Raw genomic sequence first — 21,524 nt, 5'->3', positions numbered from 1 at the left:
GAGTGGATCAGGAAAGGGGAGGGATTTTCCTCCCAGGATCAAGAGGGAGGAGACGGTAGGGGGTTGGCAGGGGTGGCAGCCTCAGAATAGCTTCACACCTAACTCAAGACAAGCTCCCACACCCCTACCAGATAGGCACTTCACCTGCTCTTGGGCAACTTTTAGGGACTAAAACACATCAGCATCCACTGCCCCATCTCTGCTCACCGGGCAGCAATTCACACAACTTCCCTGGTGTATCTTAGGCTGCCGGGAGGGAAGAGGCTGCCCAGGGTCCTGCCTAACCCTGCCTTCTCCTTGCTCTCAAAGCCTGAGAAAGGAACTCTTATCTGGCCTCTGTCATTGTGGAGGTGTGGGGAGGTGAGTCTGTAGGTTACCGTCTGCATGTGTTCCTTTGCTTCCTGGCAGATATGCTCGTCCCCACTCCCTTGAGTCCTGGGACAAGCTCAGCTCCCATGAGGCTTCATTAGAAGGACCTTGCACCCCTACCTCCCGCCGCCGGCCGCCTCGTCACTCCATGGCCCGGCCCCTGTCTGCAGCTTGGCACTGGCTGCCTAGCAGTGCATCGGCCTCCCCAGGGCCACGCACTCTGCCAGGACAGTAATGCCTCTCCGGGCCTTTGTGTGCCTCGGGCTCCTAATGAGCTTTTAATGAGCGACGCTTTGGCTTTAGGGGGCATGCAGGGGCAGGGGACAAGCAGAGTGCCCGCCCCTCACATTCTGTTTCCCGAGGCCTTGCGGTTGCTTTTTAACTCACTGAGTGCTGGGGCTGGGGCTACAGGCAGCTGCTTTTTCCAGAGTCTTTCAGGTTTGGTCAGAGTTTGAAGGTCCTATCTTCAGAGTCACCGAGTGCTGGGGCTGGGGCTACAGGCAGATGCTTTATCCAGTCTTTCGGGTCTGTTCAGAGTTTGGAGGTCCTAACTTCCCAGTCCTGGGGTGCGGGGTACCCCCGGGCCACCATTCCCTCTCTACAGTGCTGCACGTGCTCTCCATGTGGCCTCTCCTTGCCCAGTGCTGCAGGAAGGGATATTGGTTTCTCTGTTAAGTAAGATTTTCTAAAAATTGATGGCAAATGGGAGCACCCAGCCACTTCATTGCTGGAGGTGGACCCTTGCTGCCTCTACCCAGAGGTCAGCTCAGACCCACCCACTGTTGATGGAAGAACAAACCTTGACCTCTTCCCATGGGTCTCTACTCAGGAACCCTGAATGCTGTTTCCTCAGTTCAATTCTAACCAAACATGGTGCAAATTCATGCCGGCCATAGCAATGGGAGCTACCCAAATTGTACCCACATTGTGTGTACAGTCTTCCCTTTTGGACACCCTGAGAGTGCAGGGCTCCTGTTCCCCATGGGTATGCAAGAGCTGTGCTCACTCAGCCCCCTCCCTTTATGCACGGCTTTGCTCTACAAATTTTGGTCAGTGGCCCCAGTCTCTCCTGGGAGCTACAGGGAGTGGCAGTGGCTTCAGCTTCTGCTCTAAGCTCCCCCTTGTCACTCTTTCAAAGCCTTCACCCTTTGAATAAAATTAAGACGGAAAAGATTTGTGTACCACATGAGGCAGAGTTTCTTGGCAGTCAGGGTGATAAAAACCTAACTGGGCTCCCCGGAGAGACAGCAGGGTCTCCCCCAGTGGAGAGCTTCAAGGGGAAAAAAAAGAGAGCACGTGTCTCTGAAGGCTTTGGTGTCTGCCAGCTAGAAGGCCGGGGACTGGGCGACGTGATGCCACTTCCCCTTCCAGCCCCATCACTCTTGTCCCTGAGGACTCCTTTCTTCTTCTTCACTCTGTTTTTTTTTTTTTTTTTTTTTTTGGTGAGACAGAGATTTACTCTTGTTGCCCAGGCTGGAGTGCAATGGCGCGATCACGGCTCACCGCATCCTCCGCCTCCCAGATTCAAGTGATTCTCCTGCCTCAGCCTCCCGAGTAGCTAGGATTAAAGGCATGTGTCACCACGCCTAGCTAATTTTGTATTTTTAGTAGAGACGGGGTTTCACCATGTTGCCCAGGCTGATCTCAAACTCCTGGCCTCAGGTGATCCACCCGCCTTGGCCTCCCAAAGTGCTGGGATTACAGGCGTGAGCCACTGCACCCGGCCTTCACTCTGTTTTTTGATTGGGGGAAAGAGGTGACCTCAAACAAGAGGCTGGAGTTGACCCTGATGCTGAAGGAGAGCAAGTGGGGGTACCAAGAGTGATGTTAGTGGTGCGTGCCTCCTGGGTGGGCTGCGTGGAGCAGCGAGTGATATGGGTTTTCCTTGGCTGGTATGATCCCTGCCCTGGCAGGAGCAGAGGCTGTCATCAGTCATGTCTGCAGTGGGGGCCCAACCATCCAAGGGCACTCCACTGGATACCCAGTCCGAGCTGGAGTCATCATCTCCAAGCAAATATACAACTTCCCAAGCCATTCAGGACTCTCTTTTCTGTAGCCATCTATGGTCTGGGCACAAGGGCACACATGCACAGGCTTGGGCAGGACAGGAGGGCTCGGGGCTGGTGGGTCAGCTGAGCGCGGGGTGAGGGCCCAGGAAATTGGGCGCTGCATGGAAGATCAGCTAGGAACGCTGAGGAAGGGCTTCCTTGGTCTAGCAGCAGCTCCTCTCCTTGGCGTCATCACAGGGCTCAGCAACCCACTGAGTCCTCGCGCCCTCCTGCCTAATGAGAAAGAGGAAATTCGAGATAATTGCTGCACAGACAGAGCGGCGGTGTGATTAGTAAACGCCCAAGCTATTGCAAATGACTATTACATTAACGGATTTGGTTTGGGGTTGATCCTGTTAGGAGAGAGAGCCAAGGGCTAACGATGAGTATGTTCACAGAAGGGCATGAGCCCAGCACAGTAGTCGAAGGGAAGAAAAGGGCTCCCGTAAATCCAAGTTCCAAGTCTTGCCTTCTGGCCCAGACGCTGCCTCTAACTGGTTGTGTGACCTTGGACCACCTCTGTGATCCTAAAAGGGTCATGATATATGGAATGGACATCATTACACCTTCCCTACCTAACTTGTGATGATCAGGTGAGATACATGAAGGCTCTTTGAAAAGGTTAGGAAAGCACTGAGCAGATACAAGGTATTGTTACAGTTAGCAATCAGTAATAATAAACTGCCATTCTCCCCCTTTGTGTGCTTCTGTTCCTGGGAAGTTTAAGCAAATGGCCAGGCTCTTGAGCCTTCAGATGAGAGACAGAAATCAAAGTGCCCCCCTCTTCCTTTGGCTTCTGTGGGATTCTGAGCCCAGTTTGCCAAACGGTGGCTTGGCCACAGCTGGCACTGAAGACCAAAGATCTGTTTCTCCCAGGCTCTGCTCAGCCCAGGCTGTCTCCTTGCCAGGAGCTCATGGCCCAGATGCAGCAGGAGCTTGCAACGAGCTTTCCAGGGCCGCAGCTTCCAAGGCCTCTTACCCACCAAGCCCTGGGGTGGAACATCACAGTGCTGGCCGCTTTCAGATGTTCCTTTTGCTTGGTGTAGAGCTTGCTCCCCTTCCACAGAAGAGGAGAAGGGAGAAGTCCTGGGGGCTCATTTAAAATAAATAAAGCTTGCCAACAGTGCTGAGTGGAAGGAGCAGAGTGAGCGGCACCCACAGCCCCTTCTCTGAGCGCATTCCTCCGGCTCCTGGGCCCCCGAGGGGAGAGGAACTTGCAAGAGAGAGATGTGCTTATAACTGCAACCCTGTGCAACTCCTGGCTCTGCCCATATATCTCAAGTGTGCCCTTCGCTTTCAGTCTCCCTGTATTTATTATGTTTAATTTTGCTGGGACATGGTTGTAAGTGAGACGGATGGACCCGAATGTGGCTGGCAAACGCCTCTTAATTAAACAGATAAATAAACTTCCTTTGCACGCCAATTTTTACTTTTGCTGCAGTCTCTGCTGGGGCCAGGGGGACAGTGCCAGTGGATGGGGGGCCCCCGCTGAGCCGGAAGGTGGGTGCTGGCCCCGGCACCTGGGCTGGGCTTAGCTTTCCCTCTGCACTGCTGAGGACCCCTGGCAGAGGGAGGCAGAGGGGGTTGGGGGTGGGGAGCACCCCAGCAGCCCTTCCTCGCAGGCCAGCCGGTGAAGATGGTGTGAGTGGGCCCTCTGCTGGCCACCTCCAGCGAGGCCTCGCCTGCCAGGGCTGCACCGACGGCTCATCCCTGGGCTTGCTTCACCCCTGCTTGCAGGGACCCTCTGCCGGCTTTTCTGCCCTTCTGGGGAGATTAAACAGGCCAGAACAAAGTGGAAGCAGCCCCCGACTCCTGATATAAGGAAGCCGCCTCCTCTGGGAATGTGAGAATTTCTACATTTTTTTAAAAAAGGCTGACGAGTTTCCCATCCCCAAGCTGACCTTGCCCCATGGTGTCTGCTGGGTTTCCCATCCCCAGCCTGACCTTCCCCCATGGTGTCTGCTGGGTTTCCCATCCCCAGCCTGACCTTGCCCCATGGTGTCTGCTGGGGGCATCCCATGAAAGCCTGAGTGGGGGCTTCTCCTTGACTCCAACCTGTTGCCCTGGCTGCTGAATTGGGACATTAATTCCCCTGCAAAGTGTTCCATGGTGATACAGGACTCCAGCTGGTCAGAGTGGCTTCTTGGCTCTCCTCACACCCCATCACACACACACAGGCACGCACACATCCTCCCATCCCTGAGCCATGCCCACCCCACCCCACTGTGGAGATCCAGTTCTGCCACTCTGCCTCTTTCGTCCCCCAGTGCTCATGCCCAAGCCCAGGCCAAATACCCCAGGGCTGGGGCAGGAAGGTCTGGCTCTGTGGAAAGCACGATGTATTTGTCGATTAAGGCTCGGCTTGGCGCGGCCAAGCACAGCTGCAACCAGAGACTGTGAGCTCACTCCTTGTCCTGGGAGCGCTGCTGCCAAGCTGCACACTGTCCTCACGGCACAGGGGAAGCCTGAGGATGGTCGGCCTGGGCGCCTGGAGGGGGAAAGAGGGGCAGGAGGATGAGGAATTCACCTCCCTTCCTCCCCTAAAGGGAGTGTGGAGTTGCTTCCTTTCTACTATGATTTGCCATGTGCCACCTTGGGAATTTCCAAAGGACATGGGTAGGGGTCAGAAGAAACACTCCCCCAAGTCATCTGACCACAGGACTCATTTGGCCCACCTTTTGTTAAAAACACAGGCCACCTTGGAGGCTAGTATTCCCCTGCACGCCTTTTAGCAAATGCTCTCCCAGGGAGAATCCTGTGTGTCCATTTCACAGAGGTACACACTGAAGAGATTCAGGGCATCTGGCAAGGTTACGTGGGCCAGAATTTCCCAGGCAGGCACGCTCAGGGAACCTGGGGAAGACACGCCCTGCCCAACTGGAGGAGAGGCAGTGCCTGCACCCTCCAAGGCCCCTGCCAGGGAAGGTGACATAGGATGGGGGCAGGAAGGAGCCAGGAGATCTCCAAAGCCTTGGAACCATCGGAACCTTTTGAGGTGCCTCCCTTGCCTGATATTTATAGTGGTGCCCAGGAGCGCAGAAATAATTACAGCTCAGTTCCTGCCTGCCTAACAAGGCCCTTCTCAGATTCAGGGCGAATGGGGTATTTTTTCTTGCCTCTTTTTTTAAGTAGCGAATATTAGCACTGGAGTGACAGCTCCTCCCAGCACGCAGCCTCCCTCCGCCCCAGGAGCGGGGGCAGCACAGCCACCAGGAGCACAGGCTTCCCCCACCCCCTGCTCAGGGCCACCCACCCCAGTCCACAAGGCACCAGGGACTCGGGAGGGCTGCATGGGGCCTGGGGAATCTGAAAAACTTTGTACCGCCCTGGTGCCAGGTACTGGAGGTAGGAGGTGATGAGGGCATGGTTCCTGCCGGTGGGGTCCGCAGAGTCAGGCCTGCGCGACACTCTGAAACAATCACAGCGGAGCACTGAGGTGCGTGCTGTTCGCTAACTGGCTCGTGCTGAAGCACAGCATAACAGCCCCTGTCCCAAGAAATAAGCCAAACACACACGTTCAGATCCTTTTTCTGGAGGTATTATTTTCATTCCATTCTGCTATTCTCAGTCCTCTCTCTCTGGAGCTGGGTGTGATGAGCCGCCTGATGGAGGCAGGTGTCCAGACATGCTCCTGGGCCCAGTGCAATCTGGAGGTGAGGCTGGAAGGCAGGTGGCTGGGCAGAGAGGCACACAGGTGACCAGATGCAGGGCTGCCAGAAGTGATGCAGATGCAGATAGTGGGGACCACCCTGGCTTTCTTTGGGCCAATGACTGAGCTCAGGGGTCCAGGAAACCTTCCCTGGCCACACCCCAGATCTGAGCTCTCCCTGTCCTGGGCTGTCAAAGCTCTCAGTACATTAGGCTGCAGTCTTCGTTTACAAGCTTGGTTTCCCCCACTAGACGGTATGCTCGCTCCAGGGCAGAGAACTTGATTTCTGCAGCCCCAGCACCGAGCACACTGTCTGCATATAGTGGGTTCTCAATAAGGAAAAACAGTAGCGTTGACTCAAAAAGTGGCTCTGTGTCAGGCATGGCTTAGGAAGCACTCCCAAATCCCTTTCTGGAGGGGATGAGGCTTGGATTCCACAGGAGATACTTGGTCATAATGGTCATAATGGCAAATTAATAAGCAAATGACTCACAGGCAGGGGGGATCTGGAGCCTGGGTTTACGCTGAATGCTATGTGGCTGTCCCAAATTCCTGAGCATCCTCCAGGGAAGGTGCAGCAGGGCAGTGGTGACGGACAGGTGCCCAGAGAAGACAAAAGAGGGATGGCTTCTGGAACAAGCAAGGACAACCTGACTCGGGAGGGAGGCAGCAAGGGCCACTCCAGGGCACCACGCTCACGAGGAGCCCTTCTGCAAGGCTCAGGTGGCAAATGCTACAACCCACCTCATCTTCCTGGCCCAGGCACGCCCGGCCCTTGTGCTGGGACCCCCACCACTGTCCTAGGCTGGGAAACCAAGTTACTGACAGCAGGGAGGGCCTCATAAAGTCCATGGCCAAGACCCTGTGGAGCCAGCCAAGCCCCCTATCCTTGTCCTGTGCCAGCACCACCCCAGAGGGAACACAGAGCAGGATTGCAGGTCAGACCACAGGGCTAGATGGCCAGCTCGCCTGCCTCGTCTCTCCCCTGAGCCTTGTCTCTTCCCGTCTGCCTCCCTCCCGGACTCCACATCCCAGCTCCTCTACGAAGAAGATGAACAAGGGGCACCTGAGAGAACAGGTGCCTGCACCTACCTGCCTTGTTCAAATGGAGCCTCCTAAACTGGGCGTGGAGAGGCCACCCTTCTCTCCCTCCCTTCCTTGTTCCCTCTTCCTCAATGGCCCTCAGGCCACGTGTCCTGCAGTGGGTGCAACAGGGATCTCAGACAACATCTGACCCATCTCTCGGGCTGGATGTGGAAACCAAGGCCCCAAGGGGACAATCGACCTTCCTGAGATCACACAGCAAGTGAGGGTCCGACATGACTGCCGGGCCAGCCGTCTCCCCACTGCCAGGTGGCCCCAGGCCTGCCTCCCTCCAGCTCAGGGCTCACTGTCTGCAGTGAGAGGAGGGGAGTCACAAGTGCCCTAAGGTAGGACAGGTGCATTCAGAATGGGTACTGGGTGCCTGGGATCTGCCCCTTTCCTGGAAGGCGTGAGGTTAGGCATGACCCCACTGGCTCTGCCTCTGACAGTGGCCACTGGCAGCCCATCCCTCTTGCAGCCAAGCTCACCTGTGGCTTATCCTGGTAAACTGAGCCTGATCCAGGGGGCCTCTGGTGAGTGTGGACTCGGGGCAGGCCAGTGGGTGTGTGTGTGGCCGCTGAAGCTGCAGGTGTGTGCACCGTCACAGTGGTGGAACAAGGGGCACTGCCGAGACCTCTGCCACATGCTGAATGGGGCAAGGAGGTGGGGACCTATGCACGCCTGTCCCGTGGGAGCGAAACACGTCAAGTCCAGTGTGTCTGGGTACAGGGAGGGGAGGATGCATTGTGGCCGGTGCCCGTGTCCCCCACCCCCATCTAAGTAGCCACAAGACCAGGTGCCTGTGGCAGGAGGCTGGGATGTATGATGGGGTCTGGGGGCCAGCAGGAGGGCAGGAGACGCTCCTGGAGGCTCTGGTTGGATTTCCAAGCCCTGGGCAGCCAGAGAAGCCTTCCCCAGCGCGGAAGCCTCTGCGTAGATGCCCTCATTACATCACCGACATCCCCGCCACTGAGCCGGCCTCCCTTAGGAAAGGCGCTTCTCTGAACGCGAAACAGGACGAGGCGCCTTCCGGTCGGTCGGCCGCAGAGCCGGCGGAGCGGCTCCTCCTCTCCGCAGCGGCCGGAGAACGGAGCGGGGGCAAAGGGAGATTCCAGACCCCCCAGGCCGGGAGCAAGTGCTGGCAACGGGGAGGAGGAGGGGCGCGCAGGGGCCCGAGCGTGGGAGGGCGCGAGGGAGGGCTGCCCCGGTGCCGGCGGGCGAGGGGTTAAGTGTGGGATCAGCTGTTGTGCCGTCGCTCCGGATTCTCTTCCCTCCGCGCGGGGCTCCGTTTGATGTTGGAGTACGCCAGGGACTCCCCCTCCCACCGCTACACACGCGCGCACACGCGCGCACTCACACACGCACACGCACCACTCTTTGCAGACAGGGCTCCGGAGGCTCCAAAGTGACTGACTCCTGCTCTCGCCCGCTCGCCCGATCTCTCGCGCACAGACTCTCTGGCCGTATTCTCGCGCGCGCTCTCTCCAGCCTCCCCGCCCGGGCAGGGGGAACACCGGGCAGAGGCGCGCCGCTCTCCTTTCGATGCCTCCCTCTTAAAGAGCGCCACAAGGGGGAGGGGAGGCCCAGAGGAGGAGGAGGAGAGAGACCGGGAGGGCGCCCGGGAGGCAGGGCGCGCGCACACTCCGAGGGACGCAGCGAGCGCAGAGCCGCCGCCGGGCGCCCCCCTGCCGCCCCATGCTGTGCTCCATGGCGAACTCGGGCTGCCTCCTGCTGTCCAACTCCGGCAGCATGCTCCCGCACTCCGTGCCCTGCCCGCCCGCCTTCCTCTACCTCCAACAGGTAAGCGGCCCCTCGCCCGGCCCCGGCCCCCGGCCCGGCGCACGTGCGCCTCGCGCTGCCGCCCACGCCCCGCACTTGGCCGCCTCTGCGCCGCCGCCGCCACCGGTGGCCCGCGCTGCGCTCCCCGCGTCATGGCGCCGGGGCTGGGGCAGGGGGAACTGCGCCCCTGCGCGGCGGCCGAGCGCGGGGGCGCCCAGGGCGCGCGCGGCGCGGGGCGGGGGGGCCGGAGTTTGGGGCGTCGCTCGCAACTTTTCCGAAGGCGCGGGAGGGGGCGGCGGGCGGAGTCTCCGGGGAAGCCCGAGGGGAGGGGGCGGGGGTTCTCGGCGCCCGGGTCACTTTGGGGAACTTCGCGCCGGGCAGCTGGGGACTCGGGGCGGGGAGCGGGGCATCCTCCCTGGCAGCGTCGGGAAAGCCGGGGGGCGCGCAGAGGCGGCGGCGGGGGCGCCGAGCTCTGCTGCAGCGCAGACCGCGCGCCGGGCCTCCGGGGACGCGGGGGAGGCGGGCCACCCGCCTGGCGAGGGAGGCCCCAGGAGCTCTGGCCGGGGAGGGGGCTGGGGCCAGACTTTTGCAATCTTGGGGGCTGCGCAGGAAGCTCCGGCTGGCGAGTTGGGGTTGGGTGGGGGCAGGAAAGTCGGCGACTCTGAGCCCCCAGATCCCCAGGATGCCCCGTGGGGAGGTGCGCACAGAGCATCAGCAGCCGCCTGCCCGCCGGCCGGGGCGTTGGGGGAGGGGACGGGGGTCCTGCGCTGCCACCCAATGCGGAATTAGTGCAGTCCCAGGCCTGCACTGGGGACACAGGGGGACTCCCTCGTCTCTCCCAGGCCTCTCGGCCTCTGTGGGCCGCAGTTCCCGGCGCCAGCCTGGCCCGGGCTTCAATACCCTGGCCTCACCCACCCTGGCTTCCCACATCTCTGGGCCTGTCTCTCCCTCCTGACGCTGTGGCGTCTGCCTTGTTTTCGGTTCCCACCCTCACCCTCTGCTTGGGCCTGCAGGGGTGGGGGCGGCTGCTGGAGGAGCCTGGTGGGATTGTGCGCGTTTCAGGCTCATCCTGGGGCCTGCAGAGCCCAGTGAGAGGGGTTCCCATAGGACGCGTTCCGCACCCCGTGTTGGGGGCTTCGAGACTGGAGAGAGAGAGTACAGGGTGCCCACCCCAAGGAACCTGGCCAGGCCAGGCCAAGAGTCTCCATGAAGATGTCTCCCCACCCCCGCCTCCATGCACACGTTGGAGGAGAAATGGAGAAGAGTGATTGTGTGTGTGTGTGTGTGTGTGTGTGTGTGTGTGTGTGTGTGTGTGTGTATGTTTCTTGGAGACAATGAGAGACTCTAGGGGTCTGGGCCTTTGGGTGATGGGTTCTTACCTGTTTGTGCCCCTTGGCCCTCCAAGGAGCTATAGAAGGTGGTTTAAGGTGGAGCAATGGACAGAGAAGGCAAAGATGGGACCTTCCGAGCTGGCCCAGGGCAGCTAGCCCCTGGGCACTTGGGTCAGCCCGTTACAAGGGCCCATGCATGAGGGACTGCCAAACGTAGCAGCCGCAGAGGGACAGGGGAACTGTGTGATGGTCAGGAGCAGAGGCTGGTGCAGGAGCAGCGGGTGGCCAGCAGTGGCAGAGGGTGGCCGGCAGTGGCAGAGGGTGGCCGGCAGTGGCCTGCAGCCCAGGGCCCTTGATCTTTGGTGCCATCTTCCCAGGACCACCTGTGACATCTGGGGACTCCTGGACACAGCCCAGGAGCCACTGGGGAGCCCCCAAACTGACAGGCAGGAAGTCATCCAATCCCAGGCCATGGCCATTGCCCTAAATTCCCAGTTGACACTGAATCACAGGGAGTCAGGATAGGCCTCCGAGGTCAGGTTCCCAGCCCCTCCCGGTTTTCCATGAGCATAGGACTGACTTGGGAATCTCTGGGGTGGCCAGGTCAGGTTATTGGGGACAGATCTGCCGTACAGCCACCCAGGCATGGCAGGAATGTCCCAGGCAGCAGGAAGTGCAGCTCTGGGTTCTGCAGGTAGAGTGTAGGATTTAGAGTAAGGGTCCTGGCCTGGAGACCAATCCATGGTTTATTGATTCTGTTGTCTTAGTTATCACCACTCTGAACCTCAGTGTCTTCCTTGAATGACATAGTCCTCACAGGCTGAATGTGAGGGCTGAGTTAAGATGAAGTGGAGGCAAGCCTCCGAAAAATGGCAGCCACACATTTGGCGCTGTCTCGGTAGAATTAGACCGGCGCTCATAGTTGGGGTGAGTCCACCAACATGACCCACGGGGAAGACACCCCGATTTCTCCAGGGCTAGGTGAATGCATCCCTGACTTGTGGCATTTGGAGCTTTCTGTAGGGGCAGTGGGAAGGCAAAAAGATGTCCACGGAGCCATAGCCATCCCGAATCGTCCCTGGGAAAGCCAGAGCCTGCTGTTGTGCCGGGCTTTGAGCATTCACTTTCCTTCCCTCGCCCGCGGCTGTTCTGCTGGGGTGGTTGGCCATGTGTCTCGGTGGACTCCGGAAAGGTCTAGAATGCAGCCATTTCCTGGCTATTTGTGGGTGTATGTTTTTAGGCGAGCACACACAGCTGGGGCGGTCCAGAACCGTTAAGAAACAAATAACGACATTTAGTTTGGGAACCCGCTTATCCCAAACCACCTTTGGAATGAGCCAGAGCCTGCAGCAGCCCCTGGAGGTAAAGGCCGCAGGAGGAGGGGCCTGGGGCTGTACCCGCCAGGCCTCTAGAAATGAGAGCCTGCGGTGCTCCAGCCTCCCAGGTGGGGGCTGCAGGTCCTCTGCGTGAGTGAGTGTTGGCGCCATATGTAGGCTGTACATTCAATCTCAACAGCACATTTGATAACAAGAGCGGGAGCAAAAGACGTGAAATCAAGCAAGACGAGACATAGTTTGAGGCACATTAAGATGCAGCATTTAAACAGGCTTTCTAAGCCTATAGTCTTTCACACTGGAAATTACCAACTAAAACCTCACCCAGTGGAATTCCGTTCTACTGAAGCATGAGCCTTTTCCTGCTGCCTTGGGTTGGACCCTAGGTAGGCTGGGGATGGGGTGTGTCCCTCCTGAGACACAACAGTTCTGTGATTAATTAGAGGCACTTGTTGTTGGTCCCTCTGTCATCTCAGCCCCTCTGCCAGCAGCGGAGGTGATATTTCTGAGTTCTGACCATCCCGGGATGATTTCGGATCATCTGACACCAGGAGAACTCCAGCTGTGCATTGGGCTCTGGCGTTTGTTAAGAGCTCATGAGGGGTGACCCTGGGCCGCACTCAGTTCATGCCCTTTGAAGCTTTCCTGCCCACTCAGCCCACCTCCAGGAGCCCCACTTGGGCGCCGGCCTAGCTCCCTGGAGGGCAGCCCGGTGCCGTGGTCCCCCCACATCTGACCCCTCCTAGGAACCCTGAAGCTTTTGTTGCTGGTGCATGATGGCCAGTGAGGAGGGTTGGGGCTGATACTGGTCACCTTTCAGGGCAAGAAGGAGCTCATCTGAAAATCTAGACCATCAGCAGGACTCCCTGGGAGGCCCTGGCCTGGGATCCGGCGGAGCAAGTTTGAGAGGATAGGAGGAAAAAACCCCAAGCTCGAAAAATGGGATTTTGTCACGGTAATTACTTTATTATTAAACTGCAGTCTCCTATAAAAGAGAATCTTATTCCATCCGATTGCAAGCCAGTAAATGGCTCCGGGGGAGAGGGCTGTGAGTGCCTTGAAGTATTGTAAGGGGAGGGGAGGGGCTGGCCGGGGGAGAGGGACTGGCCCTGAGAGGACCCGGGGTCTCCCTGGGGGACGCGTCGTGAATTCCGTTGCTTTTGCTCTCCGTGTGTGCTCAATCAGGGTGAAATCACAGATAGTCTCCCTTGCTGAGGTAAACATCACCAGGCACCGGAAGCTTCCGTGGAGGATGCGGCGTTTCCGAGCGGCTTCACGGTGCCCAGCAATTGCTTCTTGGAGTTGTTGATGGCACAGCACGTTCCCTCTGGTTGTGGAACCCAAAGGCTCCGCCGAGGGGCAGGGGGATTCTAGGGTCTGTTTTGAGATTCATTAGGAGGCACTGTTCTTATTAATAATCATTCTCTCTTCCCTGTAAGGTAGCGAGGCTGCTAATCACAGGCATTTTTAATCAGGATTAATTACTGTGGCAGACGTAGCACCACCCCTTGCACCTTGCGTTTAGTCTCTGTTCCCTGGGCTGTTGATGCCTCCGCTGTTGACTTGGTGGGATTCCAGGAACCCCGTCTGAGACACGCTGGCTCGCAGGTCAGCATGGGTGGCTAGAGAGTATCCCACCACTGGCCAGCGGAGGGAGGAGGGCACTGAACAGCAGCTCGTGCACCCGCGGCAGCATCCATTGCTGCCCAGGTCTGGTCTGCTGGCTGCAGCCACATCCGAAAAATTGTCCTGTTCACTGGAGAATTTAACCAGACAAGTAGTTGAGGTCAGGTGATGTTTATTCTGAATGATCCCACGCAGCGGCCCTGCGCCCTCACTCCCTGGGAATGATTAGGGGGAAAGGATGGCACTTGTTCCTTGCTTTGAGCCACGCATCCGTACAGGTGAGACCTCTTTACCCTGATGTCATTTGGTTACTGAAGTAGCTCGGTTACATTTGTGGGTTCTTCCCCAGTTTCATTCCTTGGCAGCTGACGTTTGTTCTGGAATCTGCTGAGGGTGTGGACATGCACGTTTTCAGTTGGAGAAACCGAGGCACAGGGAGGTTAGGTCACATACTACCTCGGGAAGCTGCTGAGAAGCAGAACCTGGATTCCAGCCCAGGCAGCCAGATTCCAGAATTGGGGCTCGAGTCCGTGTCGCTTTCTCCTGAACAACGAAGATTCGGGAAGTTCTGGTCCTTTTCCAACCCCTTTTCTTGGCCATGTGCAAAAGAAAACATGCATTATCTGGAGGCTTCTTGAGGCTTAAGCTCTTTCTTGGCTTTTCCTGCAAGTCTTTAGCCTGATCTCCCCTGAGCCCTGACACCCAGCGATGTTTAGGAGATTCCTTTGGGTTCAGAAAAGTGGAAGGGTCCTGTCTCGGAAACCTCCACATGGTGTCTTGTTCCGTGGGGTGAGTGAGTTTCTCTGAGCAGGGAGCTCTGGCTGGCTGGACACAGGATAAGCATGGCTGGTGGACGTGGCGGTGGGAAAGGAGCCTGTAGGAGCCCGGCAGTGATGGCCAAGGAGAAAGCTCTGGCCCTGGACTCAGATGGGGGCTGCTCGGCGGAGGAGCGGCGGGTTGCTCAGTGTTGAGACTCGGCGGGGCATGTGGGCTGTGCGCAGCCAGCAGCCTCGGACCTCCAACTTCCCTGGGGGCCGTCTCTGTCCAGAGACTGGGGCTTCTCCCAACGTGGACAAATGTGTGTTTCTCAGGGGCTGGAGAGGGCCGGGGCCAGGGATGGTCCAGGCAATGGGGAGCAGCTAACTCTGCGCTTGATTGAGGGTGGTAGGATTTTTCAGGTCCCTTAAAGAGGCTGCAAAACCTCATCTTGATGGCTGAGCAGACTAAGGTTTGAATCATGTACCAGTTCCCAGGAACCACTAGTAAAATCTCCCCCACCCCTGCCCACGGAGGGTCTAGGAAGCGGGTCCACCTGCACCCAGGCTCTGGGATGGACATGGGAAGAATGCCCATCCCGACCTGTCCCACCTGAGGACCCGGGCTTGGTGGGCAGCATGAGTGTGCCAGTGTGCCCTCTGGCTCTCCAGCTGGTATGGGCCAGAGGAGCAGGTTGGGCTCGCAGAGGGGGGTAAGCTGACGGCCATTCGGCATGCTGGGAGGTTAGCAGAGGGCAGGGGAGAACGCTGCAGCCATGCAATGAATGTGCCTCCCGCCTCTCCTCTCCAGCCTGGCACAGCGGGGTGTCTGCTGCCCGCTAGACCTGCAGGGCAGACGCTGAGCCACACAACTTGGGAAGCACAAACGGCTGCCGTCCTTGGAGGAGGTGGAGGCCAAGATAGCCCACGTGCTCTTCTGTCTCCTGTCCTCTGGTCCTGGGGACACAACCCAAAGGTGGCTTAAAGCAGAATATCAGGTTCCAAGGCTGGGGAGAGGAGGAGGCCAGTGGTGGCCGTGGGCCAGCTCTGGGGAGGTGCTTGCAACCCCTGGCACCCAGCTCAGCCCAGGCGAGGCCCATGTGGCACCTGGACCAGGACAGACAGTCCCATGGGCAGGCGTCCAGAGGGAGGTCCGGAGCTCCTGGTGGCGTGGGACCCAGGGGGCATAGTGGGGACTAGGGGAGGCCAGTGGATTCCGACCCAGACCGGGACAGCAGCTGGGACCTCCATGAAGGAGATTACAGGTCACCGTCTGTCTCTTCTCTTGGCTTCCTTCTCTGGAGCACCTGTCTCGGAGCTTCCTAACCGGCCTTAACCCTTTTTCTTCCGCCTTTATGATCAGCTGTGGCCCCTAGAATTTTCCATGCTTTTAATCTTCTCCCTTTTCACCTTTTTCTTCCTTCCCTGCGTAATTTCTCTTCTCTCTGCCACGGTCATTTTTTTTTCCTCTGCTTCTCTCCTTCAGGGATAGCCACCACTACTTCCTCCCAGAAGATTCCAGCCCCTCTTCATCCCCCAGGCTCTAACTAGGCCCCTGGGAAACCCCCTCCAGCCAACCCATCCACCAGGCAGTGACTTGGCTTGTCGGGGGCTGTGCGTATCTTGCAAATCGCATTACTCGAGACCAGAAGGACTGACTCCGACTTCTTGTGTCACCAGCGCAGCTGGAATATGGCCATTGGTTTCACAGTCCCTCCGGGGCAGCGAGTTCAGCTCTGGAAGGAGACCCAGTTGGGGCTGGGGGGCTTGGGCCTGGGCAGGAAGGCTGGGACTACTCGGCTGAGCTGCTGGGCTCATGCCATGGGCCCTGCTTGGGGGGTGCTGGGGGCTCTGGTGCCAGCAGGTCCAGCTGGAACTGTGGGCAGTGGGTCCCTTACCAGCTCAACAGAGATGGGCCTGACAGCCACAGAAGGGCAATGGAGCAAGTCTTGTCTCTGCTGGGCCCAGACCTCTGTGGGGCAGGCAGGGTCTTTGTATCCAAGGGCCATGCCCTCGCCCTGAGGTCCCTGCACAGCTCAGGGAATCCACAGAAGAGGAGAAGGCAAAGAGGTGGAGCGTCACCGTCTCCAGAGGACCCCCTTCCGCAGATTCCTCCTGGAGCTGCCGTTTGGGCCAAGCACCACAGTAGGCCCTGAGTTTAGAGTCCAGAGTAAAGGACCCTGTCCTGCCCTTCCTGGGGTTCAGAGACACAACTCAGTCACAGAAATTGGTCCCCAGGGTGACAAGCACATCTCCCCGGCACTGGCTGTGAGGGTGTATGCGAGCCCCCAGGTGGTCAGAGAGAGTGGGGAGTCCACCAGCCGTCTTGCCCTTCCAGCTGGGGCGTCTGTGTCTAAGCCTCTGAGGCAGGGTTTTACATCTTCTCTCCAGAGAGCTTTTGGGGCTGCAGAGGCTACTGCGCCCCGCAGCTCGGACCTGCTGCCCACCACCAATCCAGGCTTTCTGAACAGCCTCTTAATCACCCTCAGAGGCGCCACCCCAAGAGCCGGCAGCTCGGGCGTGCCCAGCGTCTGAGCTGTGGTGAGTCAGCTTCAAGCATCTGACCCTGGGGAGCTCGTCCAGGGAGCACTGGGGAGCCAGGGCAGCGGGGCAGGAGAGGGGTGGTCTCGGCAGTGTGTCTGCCAGGCCCTGGACCGCCTGGAGACAGGAAGAGGGCTGCTTCATCACACTCCAGTGGGCAGCACGCCCGCGGGAAAGGACCCCAGTCACCCCACCCTCGGCCAGTGCCCACACCGGGAGATCCCGGGAGAGTGACTCCATGCCAGCCTTGGGAGTGGTCATAGGTCCGTGTCCATCTGAAGCCGTTATGACAGGGACTCCAGAGGAACGGGATGGGTGGGGTAGTCTGCTGTCCTGGGCTCTTCTGGTGACCAGCCTGGTGGCCTAGCGTGAGCTCCCTGTCCCTGGAGCCTCAGTGTCCTTATGTGAAAGAGCGAGGATGCCAGTTGGGAAATGACAGGTGCTCAGGGTCAGGGACCTCACGCTGCCCAAGCGCTGTTCAGCCATGTGTCCTTTGGCCATCGCCAGGTACTCCCACCTGCGTGTCAGACCCCCATGAGTCACCGCTGCCCTGGCGGAGTTATCATGTGGGTGGGGAAGGGAGATAGAGTGTCGCTAAAGAGGCAGATAGACTTGCCAGGTATGGAGGAAGAGGAAGGAAGAGGCAGGAGGGACTGGGGCATGCCTGGGGGTTGGCACGGGGGCCTCGGAGAGGGGCAGAGGAGGCCCCGAGCTGAGGCCTGCAAGCAGGGGAAGGAGGAACCGTTCCAGGCAGAGGCCACTGTGGATGAAGGTGCATTTTGCTGGGATTCGTGGCTGTACCCTGCAAGGGGACGCTCAGCTCTCCTGTGCCCAGGTCGCCTACTCCTAGGCCTCAGTCTCACTTAGACAAACGTCACCTGCTCCTCACTGTGCCGGGCGCTGTGCTAAGTGGGGCAAGTGTGTTGTGTGTGCGTCAGTGTATGTGTGCGTGTGAATGCATTGTGTGCATGTGTCAGTGTGTGTGCGTGCAAGTGCATGTGAGTGTGCAGTGTGTGTGTGTGAGTGGTGTGCATTGGGTGTGTGTCCGTGCATGTAAGCGACTGCATTGTGGATGTGTGTGAGTGCATGTGAGTGATGTGTGCATGTGTCAATGTATGAGTGCATGTGAGTGTGCATTGTGTATCAGTGTGTGACTGTGTGCATGTGTCTGTGAGTGGGTGAGAGTGCATTGTGGATGTGTGTCAGTATGCGTGTGTGACTGCATTGTGTGCATGTGGCGTATGTGATATGCATTGTGTCAGTGTGTGTGAGTGCATGTGCGTGTCTGAGTGTGTGAGAGTGCATTGTGGATGTGTGTGTGCATGTGTCTGTGTGCACGTGTGGCTGCATTGTGTGCGTGTGTCTGTGTGCATGTGAGTGCATTGTGTGCATGTGGCATATGTGATATGCATTGTGTCAGTGTGTGTGAGTGCATGTGCGTGTCTGTGTGAGAGTGCATTGTGGATGTGTGTGTGTGCGCATGTGTCTGTGTGCACGTGTGGCTGCATTGTGTGCGTGTGTCTGCACGTGTGGCTGCATTGTGTGCCTGTGTCTGTGTGCATGTGAGTGACTGCATTGTGTGCATGTGGCATGTATGTGAGTGTGCATTGTGTGTGTGCCTGTGTGTGTGGGACTGAGCATAGGGCAAGGCAGAGGACAGCTGAGTGATAGTGAGCACTTCGTCCCTGCCCCAGGAAACCTTCTACCAGGTGTTTTCACCCTGGAGATTTCCCTGGTCCCCACCACCAGGCCCGGGGAGAGGCCCTGTTCTCCCCATTTGGGACTGAGACGCTCGCCGTTTTCCTCTGCGTCTCCTGGTGTAGCTAATAAGCGGATGGGACTTCACAAGGAACTAGACCAACAAATTGAGGGGAAGCAAAAGGAAACAGAAGATCCAGTGACCCTGGGGTCAAGGGTGACTAAGAGGTCGCTGACACCCCCACCCCCCACCCCCAGCAGGGCTCCACTTCAGCACGTGGCGTGTGCAAAGCTCTGCACTCAGCATGGGGAGAGGGTCTCAGGATGACCCATGGAGAGTCCGTTCCGATAGGTGGATGATGTAAAAAATGAAGCCATCTCCAGCTGCATGGCGAGACACGGTGGGAGAAGGCCTGGGGTAAAATCAGCAAAGTCTGAGATCCAGGGGTGGCTCCAGCTCACCATTTTCCTCCCAGGCCCCCTGCCCCATCACCCAATGAGCGGACGGGATGGGGTCAGAGCCACCTAGACCCGCTGGTGCATCCAGTGCCGTGCCGTCACTGCCAAGCCACTGTGTGTTTTGGAAGGTTGACCAGGAAGATCAGCTAAAGGCATCAGGGGCATTTAACTGGGATCTTAGCTGACCATCTTCAGAAGTCTGCAGGTGGGCCCCTTAGAGAGAATGGGCCCTCCCCACCAGGCAGCACAGGGCTAGCAGGACTAGAGGGTGGGATGGCAGCGGGAAGACGACCTCCAAGGGCGTCTCCAGTGTTAATGCCTTTAGCATGAGCTGTCTCGTGAGGTGTAAGTTCCCCATCACCAGAAGAATTCAGCAGAGGCTGGCTGGCTCCGTGAAAGGCTCCAAAGCAACGCTGTCGAATGGAAATACAGTGCTTGTCACAGGGAAGTTTACATTTTCTAGTAGTATGTACGTATGTATGTATGTATGTATTTATTTGACAGTCTCGTTCTGTCTCCCAGGCTGGACTGCAGTGGTGCAATCTCGGCTCACTGCAACTTCTGCCTCCTGGGTTCAAGCGATTCTCGTGCCTCAGCCTCCCAAGTAGCTGGGATTACAGGCGTGCGCCACCACACCCGGCTAATTTCTTGTATTTTTAGTAGAGATGGGGTTTCACCATGTTGGCCAGGATGGTGTCAAACTCCTGACCTCAGGTGATCCACCCACCTCGGCCTCCCAAAGTGCTGGAATTACGGGCATGAGCCACCTCACCCGTCTGGTAGCCATTTTTAAAAGGTGAAAAGAAACAGATGAGATGAATTTCAATCATGCATTTTGTTTAACCCAGCATAGCTCAAATCTTATCCCCCAGAATAATCAGGATGAGATAAACTATTAGAGATCGTGAACATTCTTGTGTCTGTACTGTCTTTGAAATTGGGTGTAGATTTTACACAAACAGAACATCTCTGTTGAGACAAGCCACGTTTCCAGGACTCATAGTCATATGGGTCTCCTGGTTAACGTACAGGCCGATCTAGAACATTCTTTTCTGTTGGACACAGCAACTCTAGGGCTCTGATACTCCCTCTGGTCCTGCAGTGAGGAGAGCCAGCTAGAAGCGCAGACCCTCCGGCTCCCCAAGCCGCCTCCCTTGGAATCGCCATCAGTTGGAGGCCCAGGGAGTCACGCTGCTCTAGAACATGGGGAGGACCAGGGGGACGTGGACAGGGTGGCCTGGGAGAAACTCCCATGACCACAGGCCTCAGACCAGACTCAGACCGGTCCCCTCCCAGCTCCTGCACCAGGCAACAACACGCTGTGTCTGTGACAAAGGTTTCACCTACCTGTGGCAAAATCAGAATAATGTAGTCATGGTTTTCATAAAGATGTTTACTTTTTGTGTTGAAATGCCCATTTTTGTGATAGTGATATCTGCTGTTCATTTTTTAAATGTCCTCATTTGGGAAAATAAAAGGTTGGCATTTTTTTTCTTTTTTTTTTTTTTTGAGACAGACTCTCACTCTGTCGCCCAGGCTGGAGTGCAGTGGTGTAATGTCAGCTCACTGCAACCTCCACCTCCTGGGTTCAGGCAATTCTCGTGCCTCAGCCTCCCGAGTAGCTGGGATTACAGGCATGCACCACCACCCCTGGCTAATTTTTATATTTTTCGTACAGACAGGATTTCACCATGTTGGCCAGGCTGGTCTCGAACTCTCCTGACCTCAGGTGATCCACCTGCCTTGGCCACCTGAAGTGCTGGGATTATAGGCGTGAGCCACCGCACCCAGCCAAAGGTTGATAATTCTAATGGATCTTCCCCCTCCTCCACCCTTTTTAAATTAAATATTACAGCTGGGTGTGGTGGCTCACACCCGTCATCCCAGCACTTTGGGAGGTTGAGTTGGGAGGATCACTAGAGCCCAAGAGTTTGAGACCAGCCTGGGCAACGTGGCAAGACCTCTCTATTTTTTTTTTAATTTATAAAAAAAAAGTAATTAAATGTTAGTAATTAGTGTGATTCAAAAGTCTGGAAACCAGAGATCTAGTGCAGGGGTCTGTGAAACAAATCTGTCCCACTGTCTGTTTTTATTTTTTAAAAGTTTTATTGGAACACAGCCACGCTCAATTGTTTACGTGTTGTCTGTGTTAGCTTTTGCCTGGCAATGGCAGAAATGAGCAGTTGCAGCAGAGACCATATGGCCAGCAAAGCTCTAAATATTTGCTCTCTGGCCCCTCGTAGAAAACGTTGGCCAGTCTCTGGCCTACACCAGCCCTGTCCGCAGATGTCAGCATGGTGAAGCCACGGGTGATGTTAGGTTTCCTAACAGCCGCATCTGCAAAAGTAAAAGGAAGCAGATGAAATTCGTGCTAATGACGTGTTTGTGTAACCCAGTCCAAACTGTTTTCATTGCAGCATTTAATCAATATACACATGATTGAGATATTTGGCATTCTCTTTTCATGCTGAATCTTCAAAATCCACTGTATAATTTTCACTCACACCCCACCTCAATTGCTCGACAGCCACATGGGGCCAGTGGCTGCTGAAGTGGACAGCTCAGATCTAGAAGGAATAAGGCTTATCTCCACCGGAGACCTAGGCAGGTGTCTCAGGAGCGGAGCTCTGCCCTCTGTGTTTGGGGTCTGGACCTGTGGCAGTGGATCTGTGAACAGGACCATCCACACGGAGGCAGCAGTTTACGTGGAAAGACAGGGTTGAGTGGGTTCACGGGGGTTCCTGGAGCACCTGGTACCCGGGGTGCGAGGGAGTGAGTGTTTTGGGGCTCTAGGCTGAGAAATTTTGACTTTTTCCAGTAGGTAATAGGGAGCCACAGAAGGTCTTTGAGCA

General features: G+C 57.2%; 1 protein-coding gene and 1 long non-coding RNA gene across 34 annotated transcripts in view; one reads left to right on the top strand and one right to left on the bottom strand.

Annotated features, from left to right (window-relative positions):
• Nucleotides 1-21,524, top strand: part of RBFOX3 (RNA binding fox-1 homolog 3) — a 526,282-nt gene that overhangs the window by 423,060 nt on the left and 81,698 nt on the right. For 9 of the 31 annotated variants that reach the window (XM_009433422.5, XM_009433415.5, XM_054670214.2 and 6 more), the window contains exon 1: nucleotides 8,824-8,949. The exons of the other annotated variants lie outside the window; for them this stretch is intronic. In XM_009433422.5, the coding sequence (XP_009431697.1) occupies nucleotides 8,845-8,949 (105 nt within the window). In that variant the 5' untranslated portion in view covers nucleotides 8,824-8,844. Of the gene's footprint in view, nucleotides 1-8,823; nucleotides 8,950-21,524 lie in introns of those variants that run through there. 31 annotated transcript variants of the gene reach the window in all.
• On the bottom strand, nucleotides 5,948-8,661 carry LOC129137544 (uncharacterized). Of its 3 annotated transcripts, none has more exons than XR_008540193.1 (5): nucleotides 8,521-8,661; nucleotides 7,638-7,795; nucleotides 7,159-7,262; nucleotides 6,560-6,696; nucleotides 5,948-6,091 (listed from the first exon to the last, which is right to left on the bottom strand). It is a non-coding gene; the product is annotated as an uncharacterized LOC129137544 (long non-coding RNA). The 3 variants fall into 3 exon arrangements; XR_010153387.1 differs by having other exon boundaries at nucleotides 7,638-7,868; nucleotides 8,521-8,639; XR_008540194.1 differs by lacking the exon at nucleotides 8,521-8,661 and having other exon boundaries at nucleotides 5,948-6,127; nucleotides 7,638-8,274.

Source organism: Pan troglodytes, chromosome 19 (genome assembly GCF_028858775.2).
Source record: "Pan troglodytes isolate AG18354 chromosome 19, NHGRI_mPanTro3-v2.0_pri, whole genome shotgun sequence".
In the NCBI taxonomy this organism is placed as follows: domain Eukaryota; kingdom Metazoa; phylum Chordata; class Mammalia; order Primates; family Hominidae; genus Pan; species Pan troglodytes.
Note: the sequence above shows the minus strand (reverse complement) of the source record. Positions and strands in the feature narration are given on the sequence as shown.